Source organism: Pleurodeles waltl, chromosome 5, assembly GCF_031143425.1.
Source record: "Pleurodeles waltl isolate 20211129_DDA chromosome 5, aPleWal1.hap1.20221129, whole genome shotgun sequence".
NCBI classification, from domain to species: Eukaryota; Metazoa; Chordata; class Amphibia; order Caudata; family Salamandridae; genus Pleurodeles; species Pleurodeles waltl.
The window spans coordinates 575,161,445-575,183,019 of NC_090444.1; the positions used below are offsets into that span (position 1 = coordinate 575,161,445).

General features: G+C 47.0%; 1 protein-coding gene across 2 annotated transcripts in view; it reads right to left on the reverse strand.

The window, feature by feature from the left end:
- The window catches only part of USP34 (ubiquitin specific peptidase 34), a 1,940,069-nt gene that overhangs the window by 1,010,792 nt on the left and 907,702 nt on the right, over positions 1-21,575 (reverse strand). For both annotated transcript variants that reach the window (XM_069234398.1, XM_069234397.1), the window contains one exon: positions 6,419-6,582. In XM_069234398.1, coding sequence (XP_069090499.1) covers positions 6,419-6,582 — 164 coding nt within the window. The remainder of the gene's footprint in view (positions 1-6,418; positions 6,583-21,575) is intronic.

The window sequence follows — 21,575 nt, forward strand, 5'->3', positions numbered from 1 at the left end:
AATTTAGGGGTGTGTTTAGGTCTGGGGGGCAGTAGCCAATGGCTACTGTCCTTGAGGGTGGCTACACCCTCTTTGTGCCTCCTCCCTGAAGGGAGGGGGCACATCCCTATTCCTATTGGGGGAATCCTCCAAACTCAAGATGGAGGATTTCTAAAGGCAGGGGTCACCTCAGCTCAGGGCACCTAAGGGGCTGTCCTGACTGGTGGCTGACTCCTTGTTTTTCTCATGATCTCCTCTGGACTTGCCGCCAAATGTGGGGGCTGTGTCCAGAGGGGCGGGCAACTTCTCTAGCTGGAGTGCCATGGGGCATTGTAACACGAAGCCTGAGCCTTTGAGGCTCTCTGCTAGGTGTTACTGTTCCTGCAGGGGGGAGATGTCAAGCACCTCCACCCAGTGCAGGCTTTGTTTCTGCCCTCCAAGAGCACAACGGCTCTCACCCCAGAGGATCAGAAACTCATCTCAGTGGCAGGCTGGCACAGACCAGTAAGTCCTGCACTGAAGGATTGGGTAAAATACAGGGGGCATCTCTAAGATGCTCTCTGTGTGCATTTTGTTAATAAATCCAACACTGGCATCAGTGTGGGTTCATTATTCTGGGAAGTTTGATACCAAACTTCCCAGTATTCATTGTATCCATTATGTAGCTGTGGAGTTCGTTTTGACAAACTCCCAGACCATATACTTAATATGGTCACACTGTACTGACAATATCTAAGAATGGACTTAAACACTTTAGGGACATATTGCTCATTCAGCTGTGCCCTCATCTGTGGTATAGTGCACAATGCCTTAGGGCTGTAAGGCTTGCTAGAGGGGTGTCTAGCGTATGTCATAGGCAGTATTTTGTGTGCATGGCATCCTGAAGGGGATGCCATGTCGACTTTGCCTTTTTCTCCCCACCAACACACAAATCTGCAATGGCTTTGTGCATGTGTTAGGTGAGGGGTCCCTTGGGGTGGCACAACACATGCTGCAGCCCTTAGGGACCTTCCCTCGTCACAGGGTCCTTGGTACCACTGGTACCCTTTATAATGGACTTTTCTGTGTGCCAGGGGTGTGCCAATTCTGGAAACAATTACACAATTGTTTCCGGTGTCGCCAGTGTGGTGTTGGTTGTAAGGAAATGCCTTCTTGGCATGGTTACCCCTGACTTTTTGCCTTTGCTGATGCTAAGTTATGATTTGAAAGTGTGCTGGGACCCTGCTAACCAGGCCCCAGCACCAGTGTTCTTTCCCTAAACTGTACCTTTGTCTCCACAACTCGCAGAACCCTGGCACTCAGATAAGTCCCTTGTAACTGGTACCCCTGGTACCAAGGGCCCTGATGCCAGGGAAGGTCTCTAAGGGCTGCAGCATATCTTATGCCACCCTAGGAACCCCTCACTCAGCACATACTCACTGCTTCACAGCTTGTGTTTGCTGGTGGGAAGAAAATGACTAAGTCGACATGGCACTCCCCTCCGAGTGCCATGCCAACCTCACACTGCCTGTGGCATAGGTAAGTCACCTCTCTAGCAGGCCTTACAGCCCTAAGGCAGGGTGCACTATACCACAGGTGAGGGCATAAGTGCATGAGCACTATGCCCCTACATTGTCTAACCAAAACCTTAGACATTGTAAGTGCAGGGTAGTCATAAGAGTATATGGTCTGGGAGTTTGTCAAACACGAACTCCACAGCACCATAATGGCTACACTGAAAACTGGGAAGTTTGGCATCTTAGAGATGCCCCCTGGAAACATACCCGACTTCCAGTGTGGGCTGACTAGTTTTTGCCAGCCTGCCACACACCAGACATGTTGCTGGCCACATGGGGAGAGTGCCTTTGTCACTCTGTGGCCAGGAACAAAGCCTGTACTGGGTGGAGGTGCTTCTCACCTCCCCCTGCAGGAACTATAACACCTGGCAGTGAGCCTCCAAGGCTCACCCCCTTTGTTACAGAGCCACAGGGCATCCCTGCTAGTGGAGACGCACACCCCTCCGGCCACTGCCCCCACTTTTGGTGGCAAGGCTGGAGGAGATAATTAGAAAAAAAAGGAGGAGCACCCCACGGTCAGGACAGCCCCTAAGGTGTCCTGAGCGGAGGTGACTCTTACTTTTAGAAATCCTCCATCTTGTGGATGGAGGATTCCCCCAATAGGATTAGAGATGTGCCCCCTCCCCACAGGGAGGAGGCACAAAGAAGGTGTAGGCACCCTCAAGGACAGTAGCCAATGACTACTGCCCTCCCAGGCCTAAACACACCCCTAAATCCAGTATTTAGAGGCCCCCAGAACCGAGGAAGATAGATTCCTGCAACCTAAAGAAGGAGGACTGCTGACTTGAAGCCCTGCAGTGAAGACGGAGACGACAACTGATTTGGCCCCAGCCCCACCAGCCTGTCTCCCTACTTCGCCGAAAACTGCAACAGCGACGCATCCAACAGGGACCAGCGACCTCTGAAGCCTCAGAGGACTGCCCTGCATCCAAAGAACCAAGAAGCTCCAGAGAACAGCGGCCCTGTTCAACAAACTGCAACTTTCTGCAACAAAGAAGCAACTTTAAAGACTCCACGTTTCCCACCGGAAGCTTGAGACTTTCCACTCTGCACCTGACGCCTGTTTGCACTCTGCACCCGGCCGCCCCTGTGCCGGTGAGGGTGTACTTTCTGTGCCTGCTTGTGTCCCCCGCGGTGCCCCACAAAACCCCCCTGGTCTGCCCTCCGAAGACGCGGGTACTTACCTGCTGGCAGACTGGAACTGGGGCACCCCTGTTTCCATTGAAGCCTATGTGTTTTGGGCACCTCTTTGACCTCTGCACCTGACCGGCCCTGAGCTGCTGGTGTGGTAACTTTGGGGTTGCCTTGAACCCCCAACAGTGGGCTACCTTGGACCCAACTTTAAACCCTCTGAGTGTTTTACTTACCTGTGAACATAACATTTACTTAAATCCTCCAGGAACTGTTGATTTTTGCAGTGTCCAGTTTGAAAATAGCTTTTTGCCATTTTTGTCGAAACTGTACATGCTATTGTGATTATTCAAAGTTCCTAGAATACCTGAGTGAAATACCTTTCATTTAAAGTATTACTTGTAAATCTTGAACCTGAGGTTCTTAAAATAAACTAAGAAAATATATTTTTCTATATAAAAACCTATTGGCCTGGAATTGTCTGAGTGTGTGTTCCTCATTTATTGCCTGTGTGTGTACAACAAATGCTTAACACTACCCTCTGATAAGCCTACTGCTCGACCACACTACTACAAAATAGAGCATTGGAATTATCTCTTTTTGACACTATCTTACCTCTAAGGGGAACCCTTGGACTCTGTGCACACTATTTCTTACTTTGAAATAGTATATACAGAGCCAACTTCCTACAAACACAGTATAATTGTATACATCAAACTTACCTCACTCTGCTACGACTACATGCGATTTATAATACCCACCCAGCTGCCTGTCCCCTTTGTGGCACCCCAAGTGCTAACTTCGTGCACATGATTTGGGGCTGCGTGAAGCTGAGCCCATACTGGCAACGAGTACTGGAAGACATTAATAGGGCCTCCGGTTGGCACATCTCACCTTCTCTGAAACAAGTCATACTAGGTCTCATACCCAACCCGGCCAAGAAGCCACTCAGTAGAAAATTAGTTCTCCTCTGTCTCACTCTGGCGAAACGCTGACTAGCCATGTGTTGGCTTTCTTCAGAGCCTCCTAATAATACAATGTGGCTTATGGATGTTTGTGAATTTGGTGAGGGGGGGGGGTATTGGAGAGGAGGAAATGCGTATGAAACGGGTGTGCACAGATGAAAAACTAAGTGACGACCTTCGGGCATGGAGTACATTGTTGTCTGCTGTAAGACGCAGGGGGGACAGCACAGGCATCAACTCACCTACTTTAAACTCTGCTTTGCCTTGACATAACTTAAGCAAGTATTGGTGTGTATTTTCTTTCAGTTCAGCCCTGAATACAACTAGGGGTTACTGTTAGATTATTGATGCCAAGGATGTATGGGAGGGACGATTGGGGATGTAATGCACTGTTTGATATTTATGTTATGTATACTTTTATGTGCCGCACTGCATATTCTACGTAATGGCTGCTATCTACCACAATACAGACTACATGTGAATTTATGATGTTGATCTAATGTGTATGAAACATGGGGATGTTTTGCAGTTTTACCTTTTGAAAATCAATAAAACATTTAAAAAAAAAAAAAAAAAAAAAAAGACTCATCCCTCTGGAACTCTTTACCACTTAAAATATTCTGGAAGCATTTGAAGAATCAACTATTTCACTAAACTGTACTTGTTCTAGTTTAAGTGCTGTGCAAGCTCTACCCTGCTACCTCCCCAAAACCACTCAAGTACTAAGAAGCAATCACCTAACTGTGCTAGTGTTACGCAAACAATATTATTAAATAAATAAAATGTAGGTTTCCATTGGGCTCCACCTTGTACAATAGAAATGAAAATCAACCAATGACAATGGTACAGAAACCTTTCAGAAAATGTGACACCAGCCCTTTGGAAAACTGAATGTTGCTGTTAAGATCCTATAAAGGCAGATATAACAACCAGCTAAGCCTTAACTGATCCTATGTTAAAATCTATTTGACCAAAGAAAGGACCTAAGTTCCTCTTCCGACCAGCCTGGGAATATTTTTGCAAGTCGTATATTAAACCACAAGAGGTGGAAAGCCTCTTGGTCACAAAGATCACACCCACAGCTTCTTCAGAGAAAAGCAAGAGATCCTAAACCCCAAGAAGAAGGTTCCTAAAGCCTGGATGCTGGAGTCTACTCTCTTTTGTTCACGCCAATCCCGTAAAGAGATGGAAGACCTCTTTGGAAAATTAGGAGCAGTCATAATAATTCCCTATCATGTAGACACGAAGTAGAATCGGAGGAAAATTACTTGTTGAAAACCTGACATCCAATATTGGGCATAGCCCTTAACGTTCCTTTGGAATGGGAAAATAAACGAACAGGGATTGCCACATAAGGTCCTTACACAGCACTCTCTCCACTTTTTTCTTTCTCCAACAAGGTCTCTAGTTCATATTTCAAGATTTCCAAGTGGGGAAAAGGGAGCACCAGGACGCATCATCCTGGTAAAAAGAAAATGAGTACCCTCACTGAATAGTTGGACAGGTCTACCCGTAAAAATACATTTTCTACCACTTTCCAGAAAACAGGACTATCTGACCTTCACTAGGGAAACACATGTCAGGGAGGGTATGTCATTACTCATTCAAAAAACCTACTTTGTGGCAGATATGCAGTGTATCACAAGCCAGTGTATGAAATAAAGGCAATGTACTGCATGGTGCCAGATATGACATACAATTTCATACAACAGTGGTACCCTGGGACTTATTCAGACAAGGTCCATACAATCACTATGCCCCCAGTTGGCAATCATCCATATATATTTAGACACCACAACACTAAATGTATACAAGAGACTACCCTCAAAGCTTGAATAATTTTCGTGGATAATGAAGGTTCACATTTAATTTGCTGTAGTGTGTGAAAACTGGGCATACCCAAAACTAAACATATATCACATGTGTAAACTAATATTTTGCCACAAGATTAATAAATAGAAGGGATCAATCCATGCCATTCTCAGGTTTCTATTTCTAAACAAATCAGGTTACAAACCAATATGTGACATCAACATTTCCACTCAACAGACACTGTATGCTTCTCATCAGGACAAGTGTCATCTGTCTAAAATACTTCTTATAAATAGACAATGGTGTGTAACATAGGAGAATTTGTCAGGTTAGCCAATTCCCAAAACGACACCCATGTGTGATAAATGGTAGAGTGGATTCAGGGCTCCACCCTAGCCCCTCATTATACACAACACATTTTTGTAAATACACCTTTCAATGACTTGCTAACAGTTAGTTCGGGTCGCACTCTCAATTTGTAATGAGAAAAGCAAGACTCATCTGCATTAATTAACTTGTGATATCTGGCACAGGGATGGTGGACTACTAATGTACTAACTTGATACACGTAAAGGCCTGGGAGCAACAACACTGACACCAAAGACAGGGCTGGGAAAGTAGGGTCCTTGGGGTGAGTGGGTGATGGTCCAGTTAAAGAGATGTACCATTATTGTATCTTTTAATTTGATCACGATAAAGACTTAAGTTTTTGGACAATTATTATATGTTTACATCAAAATATTTCTTAACTTGAAAAATCAATAAAGAGATATATTTAAAAAAACAATGTATGTTGGTTACCCACCTGAATAAGAGTGACCTTTGCACACCATTCGTGGAAGGTGCAAGTTTAATTTGTCGTCCTATCTAAAGCTTCTTATAATAACAATGCTCAATCATGCATTTATTCACAAAAAGTAAAATAACAAAAATAAAGATATGGCATTTAATGATGAGGTTTAGGATCAACCATACCTTAGCAGTAAATATTTCTTGCCTGGCCTCAGGTATCATATAAAGCTGTTGAATTGTAGATGCCATGTAACAAGTTGCTCCCAGATTTGTTAAACCAACAAACCTACATTCAGCTCGAACATCATCATGAGGCCAGTAGTCCCATTTGTAAGGGGCATGGGAAGCTGCAATTAGGAAGAAAAACGACAATACACCAATAGTTTAAGCCACCAAGACATAAAAATAACCATTTGAGTCAATTAACATTAATGCAGAAAAGGCAACTGTTTTCTTTCTTTCAATCAGTTCCTAAGATCTACAATGAAGACATGCTATGAATTGGAAAAAAGGTGATCAAACCAGTTACTGGTATTTACCAACTGAACTCACTGTCACATAAAACTCTCAGACACTAAATAATAAATAATTTGTGCTCCTAGCCATAGATAAGTTGATACGTCGTAATGTGAGGATATCAGAATCACGGAAGCCATCCTCATTTCTCCTCATAGTACCAAACAATCACCAACCCTTCAAAGTATATTCAAAGTGATAGCAGATTGTGGCATCATGTTCAGTGGGGGAGGGAAGAGGGGATTACGGGTTGAGGGGTAGCATGCAAAGTTCATGAGGGTGCTTGCAGGCCGCACTGATTTATTCTGCTTTACTCGTACTACTAAGTCTTTTGCATATTTAACGTTTTTTTTTTGCAAAATTCCTCTTCTTCGGTGAATCCAGTTAATTTGTAAATCTGCCTTTTTAGGAACGAACTACAAAACCACATTCAGTCTACACTTGTGTGGTGACCTTGGGCAATTTACACTGTTTATGGCCCATTTACTGTCAAGCACAGGGAAGAGCCAGCCACATTGAAACACAACTTTACAATGCTTTCACTTTGATGTGTAAAGCATATGCTTTCTTTATGACATCTGTAGCAACTCGTTTTGGAGAGCTGGATAAGTTTAAAAGAACAAGTTACTTACCTTCGGTAACAAATTATCTGGTAGAGACTCTATCTAGCTGCAGATTCCTTACCTTATAATTCCCTGGCATCAGCTTAGAATCTGGAGTTTTTTTTTTTTTTAAGCAGTACCCTGCGCTCGCCGTTGGGCGTCGTCGTTCGGATCTGCGTGCGTCTACCAGCTCCGCGTGCGTCGTCAGCGTCGTTGGAGCCGTCTAAGACGTCACCGTTGTCTAAATAGACGCTGTCTCGGCACGCGTACGTCAGTTCTTTTCCACAACTTCCCACGCCAGAAGCGCAGTCATGGAAGAACCAACAGTTATGGATTTTACCTCTTTGACTGTTTGAAGTAAAAATTCTTTCATGCCTTTAAGAAAGGCAAAAATGCCAAAATCATATATATACATGTGTGTGTATATATATATCTGTATAAAAAAATATCCGCAGAGCGGGGAGGCTTGGGTGGGTGTAAGGAATCTGCAGCTAGATAGAGTCTCTACCAGATACCTTGTTACCGAAGGTAAGTAACTTGTTCATCTGACAGAGACTTCTAGCTGCAGCTTCCTTACCTTAGAATAGATACCCAAGCTAAAACCCCTGGCGGTGGGTCTGAAGAAGATTATTACACTAGGAAGTCCTGCAAAACAGACCGGGCAAAATGCCCCTCTCTTCTCACCTGGCTATCCAGGCAGTAGTGTTTTGCAAACATGTGCCAAGAAGCCCACGTTGCAGCCTGACAGATGTCCACCACCGGTACACAACGTGCTAACGCAGTGGTAGCAGCCTTCCCCCTAGTAGAATGAGCTCTCAAGCCCTCAGGAGGCTGCTTCTTTGCCAAAGCGTAGCAGATGTTTATAGATGTTCTTTGCACCAACATACTCCACAAAGAGTTGGTCGTCCACCCGGAACTCTTTAGTGCGGTCAAGGTAGAACGATAACGCTCTATTTGGGTCCAGCCGTTTGAGACGCTACTCTTCCTTAGGGGATGCGGTGGTGCAAAGAAGGTGGGCAGGGTGATATTTTGACCCAGATGGAAAGGGGTCACCACCTTGGAGAGGAAAGAGGCACGAGTTCTTAACACTATCTTGTCAAGATATATCATGAGATAAGGTGGCTTTGAAGATAAAGCCTGCAGCTCACTCACTCTCCTGGCAGATGTAATTGCCACCAAAAAGGCTGTTTTCATAGTGAGCAGCCGGAGAGGACAGTTATGCAAGGGCTCAAAGGGAGCACACATAAGGAAGGTAAGAACCAAATTAAGATCCCACTGGGGCATAACGAAAGGCACAGGTGGGAACAGATGCACAAGCCCTTTCAAAAACCTCTGTACTACAGGTGATTTAAACAGAGAAGGTTGATCGAGCAACTGAAGAAAAGCCGATAAGGCTGCAAGATAGCCCTTGAGAGTCCTCAAAGAGGAACCCTGCTGGGCGAGAGACAATATAAACAAAAGGATGTTAGACAGGGAAGAAGAAAGAGGATCAATAGACCTCTCTGTACAATATGAAACAAAACGTTTCCAACGGCAGGCGTAGGTCGACTTAGTAGAGGGACGCCTGGCTGCCAGAATGACATCACAGACCTCGGGAGGGAGGTCATAAACCATCAACTATCGCCGCTCAATCTCCACGCGTGAAGGCGCAGAGTTGACAGGTTTGGGTGGAGAACCTTTCCCTGCTGCTGTGACAGAAGATCCTCCCGAAGAGGCAGCCTGATTGGAGGACCGATGCTCATTTTGAGAAGCTCTGGATACCAAACTCTCCGAGCCCAATCCAGAGCCACTAGGATTACTTGGGCCCGGTCATTCTTGATTTTCTTGACAACTCTGGGCAGAAGTGGTATAGGCGGAAAGGCGTACAGGAGGCCTGAACTCCACTCGCAACGAAAAGCATTGCCTAGCGATAGCCCCCTTGGAAACGCCGAAGTGCAAAACTGCTGACATTGTGTGTTATCTACACAGTTGAACAGATCTAACCAAGGCTCTCCCCACTGCTGAAAGAATCCTTGCACCACTTCCGGATGGAGACACCTTTTGTGATCCTCTAAGCATTTTCGGCTGAGCTCGTCTGCTCTGGCGTTCAGAAAACCTGCCAGGTGTTGAACCACCAGGGTCATGCCCTGCTGTTCCAGCCATGTCCAGACACGTAAAGCCTCTTGACAAAGGGTCCACGACCCCACACCGCCTGCTTGTTGCAGTACCACATTGTGGTAGTGTTGTCCATGAACAACTGCACCACCTTCACTTTCACAAGAGGAAGAAATGCTTTTAATGCTAGCCGGATCGCTCGAGGCTCCAGCAAGTTGATGTGGAGCCCGGATTCCGCCAGAGACCAGTGACCTCTGATCTCCACCTCCCCCAGATGGCCGCCCCATCCTAGAAGTCACTACCGTTAGATCTGGTTGGGGAAAGGAGAGGAGTCTGCCTTTGACCCAATCACAGTTCACTAACCACCACTGCAGATCTTTTGCAGTCCCCTCCGAGATCTGAACCACGTCGGTAAGATTTCCCTGATGCTGTGCCCATTGGAACTTCAGGTCCCACTGCAGAGCCCTCATGCACCATCTGGCAAGCTTGACCAATAGGCTGGAGGAAGCCATGAGTCCCAACAGCCTCAGAGTCTGTCTCACCAAAATCCAGGATAGAGGCCGAAACCTCGGTATCTAAACGTGAATATCCTGGACCCGCTGTTCGGGAGGATAAGCCAGATACTACACTGTGTCCAGAACAGCTCCGATGAAAGTGAGCTTCTGAGAGGGAGTCAGGTGTGACTTCGGCACATTTATAGCGAACCCCAGCGAATGCAGGAGGTCCGCCGTCGTCTGGAGGTGGGTGACGAGAGCCTGGGTATGAAGAAGCATTCAACAGCCAATCGTCCAGGTAGGGAAAGACTGAAATCCCTGACCTGCGCAGATGAGCTGCCACCACCGCCATCACCTTTGTGAACACCCGAGGGGCACTGGTGAGACCGAAAGGAAGCACGGTAAACTGAAAGTGCTCGTGGCCCACCTTGAACCGCAGGTAACGTCTGTGGGCTGGCAGGATAGGAATGTGGAAATACGCATCCTGCAAATCTAACGCTACCATCCAGTCTCCTTGGTCTAGGGCAGACAAAACCTGAGCAAGAGTGAGCATCTTGAATTTCTCCTTCTTGAGGAAGAGATTGACGTCCCTTAAATCCAAGACAGGGCAAAGGCCTTTGTTCTTTTTGGGAATCAGACAGTAGCGGGAATAACAACCACTGCCTACTTCTGATATCAGGACACTTTCTATGGCTCCCTTGGCCAAGAGAGCCATAGCTTCCTCGAGGAGCAAAGCTAGATGGTCCTCCTTCAGCCATTCCTTTGTCGGAGGGAAAGACTGGAAGGGAAGGGAGTAACCCTTCCATATGATCTGCAGTACCCACTTGTCCGTGGTGATGGAAAGCCAGTGAGGGAGATGAAAACGAATCCTCCCTCCAACTAGACGGACGTGATCCCGCAGAACCATACTAGGAGGGCTTGGGCGCAGTGGAGGGGGGCTGTCTGGCGGCCGACCTCCGGCCAGACCCTCTGTATCTGATGGTACCACGACCACGTCCTTTTCCGGGATGCTGTGAAGTCTGAGGACGGTGGCTGATGTGGTACCACGCCCCTTCCGAAGCCTCGAAAAGGGGCGAAAGACAGCCTGCTGTCGTGCTGGCGTGAAAGGCCCAAGGATCTGGCCGTGGCTCGAGAATCCTTGAACCTCTCAAGCGCGGAGTCTGCCTTGTCGCCAAAAAGGCAAGAGCCCTCAAAGGGCATGTCCTTCAAGCTGGAATGGACATCCCCTGAGAAACCAATAGAACGTAGCCAGCCGTGGCGACGTAAGGCCACTGACGATGAAATCGCTCTGCCCAGCGAGTCAGTTGTGTCCAAACCACACCGGATCGTAAACTTGCATGCATCTCTCCCATCCTGGACAGCCTGGGTGAGTGTCCCGTACACCCTCCGGTACCTGGGGCAGCACCTGTGCCATCGTATCCCATAAAGTATGGGAATAACGGCCCAATAGGCAAGAGGTGTTTACGGACCTCAATGCCAGGCTTTTTGAAGAAAACATGTAATTCCCAAGCTGATCCAGCCTCTTGGATTCCCTATCCGAGGAGCAGAAGGGAAGGCACCACAAGAAGTAGAGGCTTGGACAACCAAGCTCTCAGGAGTGGGGTGTTGTGTCAGGAAACTAGGGTCACTCGGAGTGGGCCTGTAGGAAGTTGGCTCTGTATGTACTATTTCAAAGTAAGAAATAGCATGCACAGAGTCCAAGGGTTCCCCTTAGAGGCAAGATAGTGGCAAAAAGAGATAATGCTAATGCTCTATTTTGTGGTAGTGTGGTCGAGCAGCAGGCTTATCAGAGGGTAGTGTTAAGCATTTGTTGTACACACACAGGCAATAAATGGGGAACACACACTGAAAGACAATTCCAGGCCAATAGGTTTTTGTATAGAAAAATATATTTTCTTAGTTTATTTTAAGAACCACAGGTTCAAGATTTACAAGTAATACTTCAAATGAAAGATATTTCACTTAGGTAACTTAGGAACTTTGAATCAGCAAAATAGCACGTACAGTTTTCACAAAAATGGCAATAAGCTATTTTAAAACTAGACACAGTGCAATTTTCAACAGTTCCTGGGGGAGGTAAGTGTTTGTTAGTTTTGGGTTCAGGGCAACCCCTAAGTTACCACACCAGCAGCTCAGGGCCGGACAGGTGCAGTGGTCAAAGTGGTGCCCAAAACGCATAGGGGGGTACACAAGTTAGCACAAAAAGTACACCCTCAGCGGCACGGGGCGGCCAGGTGCAGAGTGCAAACAGACGTCGGGTTTGCAATAGGATTCAATGGGAGACCCAGGGGTCTCATCAGCGAAGCAGGCAGGCAAGGGGGGGGGGGGCTCCTTGGGGTAGCAACCACCTGGGCAAGGGAGAGGGCTAACTGGGGGTCACTTCTGCACTGGACGTCTGATCCTTCAGGTCCTGGGGGCTGCGGGTGCAGTGTCTTTACCAGGCGTTGGGTTCTTAGAAGCAGGCAGTCGCGGTCAGGGGGAGCCTCTGGATTCCCTCTGCAGACGTTGCTGGGGGGGCTCAGGGGGGTCAACTCTGGCTACTCACAGGGTCGTAGTCGCCAGGGAGTCCTCCCTGTAGTGTTGTTTCTCCGCAGGTCGACCCGGGGGCGTTGGGTGCAGAGTGCAAAGTCTCACGTTTCCGGCAGGAAACGTGTTGTCTTTAAAAGTTGCTTCTTTGTTGCAAAGATGTTTCTTCTTTGGAGCAGAGCCGCTGTCCTCGGGAGTTCTTGGTCCTTTTAGATGCAGGGTAGTCCTCTGAGGCTTCAGAGGTCGCCGGACCCTGTGGAACGCGTCGCTGTTGCAGTTTTTCTTGAAGTGGGGAGACAGGCCGGTAGGGCTGGGGCCAAAGCAGTTGGTGTCTCTGTCTTCTCTGCAGGGCTTCAGGTCAGCAGTCCTTCTTCATCTTCAGGTTGCAGGAAACTATCTTGCTAGGTTCTGGGAGCCCCTAAATACTCAATTTAGGGGTGTGTTTAGGTCTGGGGGGTTAGTAGCCAATGGCTACTAGCCCTGAGGGTGGCTACACCCTCTTTGTGCCTCCTCCCTGAGGGGAGGGGGGCACATCCCTAATCCTATTGGGGGAATCCTCCATCTGCAAGATGGAGGATTTCTAAAAGTCAGAGTCACCTCAGCTCAGGACACCTTAGGGGCTGGCCTGACTGGCCAGTGACTCCTCCTTGTTTTTCTCCTTATCTCCTCCGGCCTTGCTGCCAAAAGTGGGGCCGTGGCCGGCATCTCCACTAGCTGGAGTGCCCTGGGGCGCAGTAAGAAAGGGGGTGAGCCTTTGAGGCTTACCGCCAGGTGTTACAGCTCCTGCAGGGGGGAGGTGAGAAGCACCTCCACCCAGTACAGGCTTTGTTCCTGGCCACAGAGTGACAAAGGCACTCTCCCCATGTGGCCAGCAACATGTCTGGTGTGTGGCAGGCTGGCAAAACTAGTCAGCCCACACTGGAAGTCGGGTATGTTTTCAGGGGGCATCTCTAAGATGCCCTCTGGGGTGTATTTCACAATAAAATGTACACTGGCATCAGTGTGCATTTATTGTGCTGAGAAGTTTGATACCAAACTTCCCAGTTTTCAGTGTAGCCATTATGGTGCTGTGGAGTTCGTGTATGACAGACTCCCAGACCATATACTCTTATGGCTACCCTGCACTTACAATGTCTAAGGTTTTGTTTAGACACTGTAGGGGCATAGTGCTCATGCACATATGCCCTCACCTGTGGTATAGTGCACCCTGCCTCAGGGCTGTAAGGTCTGCTAGAGGGGTGACTTACCTATGCCACAGGCAGTGTGAGGTTGGCATGGCACTCTGAGGGGAGTGCCATGTCGACTTAGCCATTTTCTCCTCACCAGCACACACAAGCTGTGAGCCAGTGTGCATGTGCTGAGGGAGGGATCCCCAGGGTGGCATAAGACACGCTGCAGCCCTTAGAGACCATCCCTGGCATCAAGGCCCTTGGTACTAGGGGTACCAGTTACAAGGGACTTATCTGGGTGCCAGGTCTGTGCCAATTTTGGAAGCAAAGGTACAGTTTAAGGAAAGGACACTGGTGCTGGGGCCTGGTTAGCACGTTCCCAGCACACTTTCAATCAAAACTTAGCATCAGCAAAGGCAAAAAGTCAGGGGGTAACCATGCCAAGGAGGCATTTCTTTACAAATGTTAAATCAGATCCTTCCAATAAGAAATGGGGTGCACTTGCCATTGTGGCTCGCAATGATGTCACTATGCTCTGCTCTTTGGATTTAAATAATTTAATTGGTGAAACTTTTAACTTCTTCCTTGGTAGTCCCTAAACAATATACCTTTAGAGACCTTTTGATATATCGGCCTCCCAGACCCCAAGCAGCTTTCATACCAACTTTTAAGTCCATTATTAGAATCAAGTGTTAAGAATGCAGATTTCACGGTGTTAGGAGATTTTAATTATCATAAAAAAAATAAAAAAAAGATTGATAATTTGCATCCTTCATTGATATGTAAAATTCAGAACTGCACCAAGTTGTAAAACCCCTTTCACACTCAGCAGGGCATACACTGGATGGCACTTTTCTAACAATCCCCACCTCCAGGTCATGAACTTGCTACCACTAATACGATCAGATCATAATGTGGTAATATTCAACCTTAATTTACCACTTTCTCCATCCTGCAGAGATTTAAATTCAGAGAGCACTTCAAGCAGGGCTTGGAAGAATGTTAGTGCAGCTGCCCTGCGCTCTATTTCCACCAAATTCCTGCAGGAGTTGAAGTGTAGAACAAAACAAAATCTGGATGAACCATACAGAGTTACTTGGTATGGATAGCAAAGACTGTTGAGATCCTAGCCCCCTAAAGTACAAGTTACTTACCTTCGGTAACAAAATATCTGGTAGAGACATATACTAGTTGCAGATTCCTTACCACAGAATTTCCCCCAGGCGTCAGACTGGATCCAGAGATTTTTCTTCGAGCAATACCCCTTTCATTTCCTTAGCTCTGTTGCACCAATCTCAGTGTTCTTAGCGGCTCTGCGCTTTAGTGTGGAAAGTCGTTAAAAGAAACTGACGTCAGTACGTGAAGGCGGCGTCTATATACAACTCCAGACGTCATCACGGCGACTACGCCGCCAGCGGAGTGAACCGACGCCACCTACCGACGCGCAAGGGTATTGCTCGAAGAAAAATCTCCGGATCCAGTCTGACATCTATGGGAAATTCTACGGTAAGTAATCTGTAACTAGAAGGCTCTATCAGATAAGATTTTACAAGTCATAGAAAAACTCCCTTAGAACCTTAGGGAATTTGCCCTGAACAATGTGGGGGCACCTTGGCTAGTGCCAGGGTGCCCACACACTAAGTAACTTTGCACCTAACCTTCACCAAGTGAGGGTTAGACATATAGGTGACTTATAAGTTACTTATGTACAGTGAAAAATGGCTGTGAAATAACATGGATGTTATTTCACTCAGGCTGCAGTGGCAGTCCTGTGTTTGAATTGCTCGAGCTCCCTATGGGTGGCAAAATAAATGCTGCAGCCCATAGGGATCGCCTGGAACCTCAATACCCTGGGTACCTAGGTACCATATACAAGGGAATTATAAGGGTGTTCCAGTGTGCCAATGAGACTTGGTGAAGATAGTCACTAGCCTGCAGTGACAAGTGTGAAAAGCAGAGGGAGCATTAACACTGAGGTTCTGATTAGCAGAGCACATACAGGGCATACATTATGAGCACTGGGGTCCTGCCTGGCAGGATCCCAGTGACACATGGGCAAAAACAAACATACATACAGTGAAAATGGGGGTAACATGCCAGGCAAGATGGTATTTCCTACAGCACACAATGTGGATTTAGAAAGTGTCATAGTACTGAGACAGCTGTAATAGCAGCTTTGGAGAAACTGAGATCCATCCTAGATGGAGGCGACAAGGCAGCACTGATATTACTGGACCTCTTGGTGGTATTCGATAATGTTAATCACACAATCCTGATTGACCATCTTGCCGAACTAGGTACTGGAGGGCCTTGCCCTAGGTCTAATAAAATCATTCCTCTCTGACAGAGTTCATCAAGTAGCCATACAGGGTTTTGTCTCCGACCACTTCTATTTACCCTATGTAGTGTGCAGGGATCCTTATTGAGCCACACACTTTTTAATCTTTATGTTACACACCTAGCCAGACTAGTTAAATCATTTGGATTCTAGGTGATTTCTTACGCCGACGCTACACAGATGTGGTATCAATCTCCTGTAATGCCAAAGATGCTGCTGTCAAATTTAGGTCTTGCATGTCACATATTAGCAGCTGGAAGCGCTGAAACTGTTTACAACGTAATTCCAGCAGAACAGAGGTTCTTTTGTTTGGGAATGATAATTCACTATGGGGTCAAAACTGGTGGCTTCAGGAAATTGGAGCGCCCCCTCTACCAGTACAGGAAGTTAAGAATTTGGGGATGCTTTTTGACAATAAGCTCAACTTTGAAGACCTGATTAACATGTTAGCACCTTTAACATTTTTTGCCCTAAAGATGATCAGGAAAGTCTGTTTTACTCCGGCTGAGCTAAAAAAAAAAAAAAGAAAAAAAAAAAGACCGTGATCACCACCCTGGTCCCAGCTAAACTAGATTATGAAAATAAATGCCTTGTATTTAAGCATACTTAAACTCGAGATGTTACAGAATGCATCTGCTCAGTTTTTGAAAAATATTCCTAAATATCAGTCAGTGTCTCAGGCCATAAAGGAGCTACATTGGCTCTCAGTGGTAAAAAGAATATGATTTAAGGCTCTTTGCATAGTTTTTAAAGCCTTACATAACATTGCCCCCATACACATACAGGACAGACTTAGCTGGTATATACCTACTCACAATCTTCGATCAGCAGACTCCAGGTAACTAGTTTGGCCCAAGGACAAGCAACCCCCCTGGGGAAGAAGCAGCTTCTTTTTTAAGGCCATAATAATGTGGAATTCTCTTCCTCTGAATCATTGCATAAATTAACTGCCCTTCAGAAAATCCCTTAAAACAAGGTTTCTCACTCACCAGATGTATGTCAATGTTCTCAATCCCCTCCTTTAACAGTGCTCGTGCCAAGACACCTAGGGGCAACTGAGTGTTTCATAAAATCACAAATCAATCCAATCATTTGAATGGTGCAGCAGGTGCAGTGGCACGTGGCCAAAATCTCTAGGAAACCCACTAAACACCGATTAATGCTATTCTTAACTACTAAAGAAGCAGTCACAAGGTATGTTATCTTGCAGGCTCTAGAGCTATGATTTGATTAGTGCAGCAGGTGAAGCAGCAAAGGGGCCTAAAGGTCTGAGAAACCCACAGAACATTGATTATTGCTATATTTGACTTCTAAAGAAGGAGTCAAATGCAGATAGCCTGCAGGCAGTAGGGTCATAATTTAAATGGTGCAGGGGCGCCAGGGGCCAACAGATCTAGGAAGCCCACTGAACAGCGATTGCTGCTATATTTTACTATTAAACAATTAGTCAAGTGCAGTTACCTTGCAGGCACCAGAGACATGATTTGAACTGTGCAGTAGGTGAAGTAACACGCAGCCAAATCGTCACCCACTGAACACTGGTTATTGCTATATTTTACAATTAACAAGCAGTCACAAGTGCAGTTACCTTGCAGGCACTAGGGTCACGATATCAAGGTGCAACAGGTGCAGTAGCACAGGGGCTGAAAGGTCCAGGAAACACACTGAACACGGATTATTGCTATATTGTACTACTAAACAAGAGGTCGGTCACAGGTGCATATATGTGCAGGCACTATGGCCACGATTTGAACGATATAGCGGGCACAGGGTCCGAAATGTCTAGGAAAGCCAGCGAATACAGATTATTGCTATATTTTACTACTAAACAAGCAGCCAAGCACAGTAACATTGCAGGTAGTAGGTTCATGATTTAAACGCTACAACAGTTTCAGTGGCAAGGGGGGGGGGGGGGAGGAAGGGGAGGGAGGGGGATGGAAAGTGTTTGGAACAGCCATTATTGCTTATTTTACAATTAATCAAGCAGTCAAGTGCAGTTACCTTGCAGGCACCAGGAACAGGATTTGAACTGTGCAGCAGGTGCAATGACACAGGGGCCAAAAGGTCTAGCAACCCCACTGAACTCCAATTATTACTATATTTTACTATTAAAGAAGCAGTCACAAGTGCACTTACTTTGCAGGCCATCGTGTTCATAGATGAGTGGCGGTTTGGCCACAGAAGTATACTATAAACCGACGGATTGCAACAATTTGCTACAGTACCAGAGCTTCCATCCACGAGCTCTGAGAGATAACCTCCCAGTGGGGCAGTTCCTACGATTGAGACGGAACTGCTCGTCCGTGGCTGATTACCGCAAACATGCAGATAAATTAACCACCAAGTTACACACAAAGGACTATTCCCCACACCTGGTCAGTAGGGCTCGCAAAAGAGCACGCAACAATAATAGGGACCAGTTACTGCAGCCCCGAGCATTGAAACCAGACCTCGAAAAGATCGTCTGTGTCACCACGTTTAACCCTTTATCCAACACAATTCAGAAGATTATAAAAGATAATTGGAAGATTCTTACATCAGGTGGCTTACCCTTTGAACCGCCACTACATGCGTATAAGCGAGCAAGTAATATACGCGACATCGTGGTCCATACAAGACCCAAAGATAAGCTTCGTCCCAAACAGACTACGCTCTGGCAGACCGCACCCCATTGCAGGCCACTATCCATGCGGCAACTGCAGCATGGGCTGCTTCACTCGCAGATCCACCACCATCAACCTTGACCTCAAAACCCCATGGGTTCAAAAATCGCTTATGAATTTTAACAGTAAGAACGTAGTCTATCTAATCAAATGCCCCTGCCCGCTCAAATATGTGGGTATGACCACTAGAAAGGTCAGCACCAGAATCTGTGAGCACAGAAGCACGATTCGGTGCAAACGCGATGCAACAAAACTAACCAACCACTTCCTGTTAAAAAATCACTCCCCGGATGACATGTCGTGGATGGACCGCGAACAATTTCCTCCTACAACCCCCAACATGTCAGAAAAACTGTTTCGGGCTGAACAACGCTGGGTATGGAGGCTACACACTGATACGGCTGCTCTAAATGATGAGATACCCTGGTTCTCTCTCCAACATTAGACCCCCCAATACGTCCTTTGCCTCTCCCCGCCCCCTCCCCTCGCACATGCTTTCTCTCCTTCCCACTTCTCCTTCTACCTCTTCCCTAGTCCTGCTGTTTATATCCCCCCCTTCTTTATTCTGCATAACTTGCCCCGCTAACCCTTTCCCCATCCCCTTCGTTCCCCCTTTCTCTCCATCCCTTCGTTCTTCCCTCCCCTCTCCCTCATCCCTCATCTCTTCTTTCTCCCTCCCCATCCATTTTCCCTTTCTCTCCCTTTTTCCTGTTATCTTTTTTTTTTTCTTCTTTCCACTTTTTTCTCTGTTTTCATCCCCTTTTTTCCCTTTCTTCTTCTCTTGCTCTCCGCTTCTGTTCTCCTCTTCCCCCCTTCAGGTCTACATTTTTTCTTCCCTCCTCCCACTTTCCCTGCCCCTCCTTCCCCTCCTCCTCCCTTCCTTTCTCCTTCTTTCCACTATTTGTCCATTTCCCCCCCTTTTTTTCCCCCACAGCCTCTTCGCATCCCCCCTCTTTCCTTTAACAAGCGGAGGGCAACCGGGGACCTTTCTTTCTTTGTCCCCGTGTTCACCCTCTGCGCCCGCCGGGAAACTACATTTCCCGGCGCCCCGCGCGGGGATCGCGTCATTCCCTGGCGCTGTCCCCGCGCGAGGGCGTCTTTCGGATCTCGGCCTCCCTGAGTGGTAGCACCACCGGGGTCGGCCGAATCATCCCTTCTGGGCACCCGGCAACACAGGAATGAGGTACGGGATTGCCGTACGTACTTCCGCACGCTGCATCCAATCATGGCCCGGACCTCGGGCCGCGACGGTGATCGCCATCAGCTGGACACTATTTCCGCTCATCATTTACCACTATATCAACCCGTCTGGCAGGCCACTTTATTCAAGCGGTCCTGAGGAGAGGTCGGTTTAGGCGCATAGAGACCGCCCGCCTTTGATGCAGTGAGTGAGCCGGCCATCATTGGATATACAGATAAGATATCTCTCTTCTTTCTCTCCCCTCTTTTCCTCTTCTCTTCCTTTTCTCCCTGTTTTCCTTCTTCCCCACTCCTGGCTTCCTTCCCCTGTTTTCCTTTTTCCTTCTCTCAGCTCTCCCTTCCATCTACATTTTTTCTACTCCTTTTTCTCGCTTCGGTTTTTCCACCTACATTTTTTCTATTCCTTCTCTCTCTTGCTTCAGTTTTTGCCTCCTTTTTACCCCCCTTTTTCTGCCTCACTTTACTACTACCTCCTTTGTGTTTGTTTTTACTTGTCTCTGCCTCTACCCGCCTTGACTCTGGGTGAGGATACTTCGGCCATTCTACTTTGAGTTTCTGGACCCTAATAGGTGTCTACCCTCCCAGGGCCGAGCCCTCGCATCCTTAAAAGGCCACCCTTCCTGTCTCGCCTTGTCTACCTTTCATGTGGTTTCTTCCCTTGTTTTCCTCTCCCTGAACCTTAGAGTCTGACTATAAGGGGACGCTCCCTCTCCTGGACACCAGAGGCCATTAGCCTCTTCTGATAGGGTAAGAACTTCTTGCCCTTGCTTATTGTCCTCCACGTAATTGCGTGCCAAACCCTTAATTATGTGATTTATGCCTTATGTACCCAGAACTTCTGCGTCCTGCATGAATTGCGTCACGTGTGCTGTGGTTTGCTGTGCATTGCCTTATCACTGATACCCTCGTTACTGGTCTGTTTTATTTCATTTCCTTTAGGTCCTCCCCAGGTATTCCCTTGGCAAAGGTAGGCCCCCCCAACCCCCCCCCCTGTTTTTTATTCACTTATTACTCTCACATAATTGTTATTATTTATTCAGCGCTCACTGAGCATGAGTAGCAGGGATCCTTCGCCCTGATGAATGCCCCGAGACCTTCCAGAGCTCATTTTTAAGGGCAGAAACATGTCGGCTTCTTCCTTTAGATAGGTGACCCTGTGAGTCATTGCTCTCACATTGGTGTCCCAGTCTTCTTTTTAATCACATCAAACAGAACCTCCTATTAAAAACTCACATGGGTATCTGTTTAGGTGTTTTTATTTCTTAGTCTAGCTGGATCCCTTTTTCCAGAACCAGAAATAATTTACTCCCTCCCTCCTGTTCCTTTAACAGTGAGGTTGAGTCCGCCCAGGTGGCATTGTCCTACCTGGGTGGGGCTAGGTGGTCATATGATGAAGCATGACACTATATAGTATGTGAGACCACCTAGTCCGTAAAGGAAATTCCCCTCCCAGACCCCACACAACACCACAGTCCACCCACATCTCGCCTCTAGTTGAGGATCACGAGGGGTTCAGTGTTACAATTAATACACCATTGACCCACCCCCGTTACAAGAACCCCGTACTCCCAGTTGTGATTTTGTATTGATTTTAGGAGCCGAGTACAGCTGTGTTCTTCATTTGTCCCCCCTCTCTCCCATATATTCTCTCTCAGTGTGATTTGGCAGCAGCACATGGGCCAAAAGCTCTAGGAAACCCACTGATCATCAATTAATGCCATATTTTACTACTAAACAA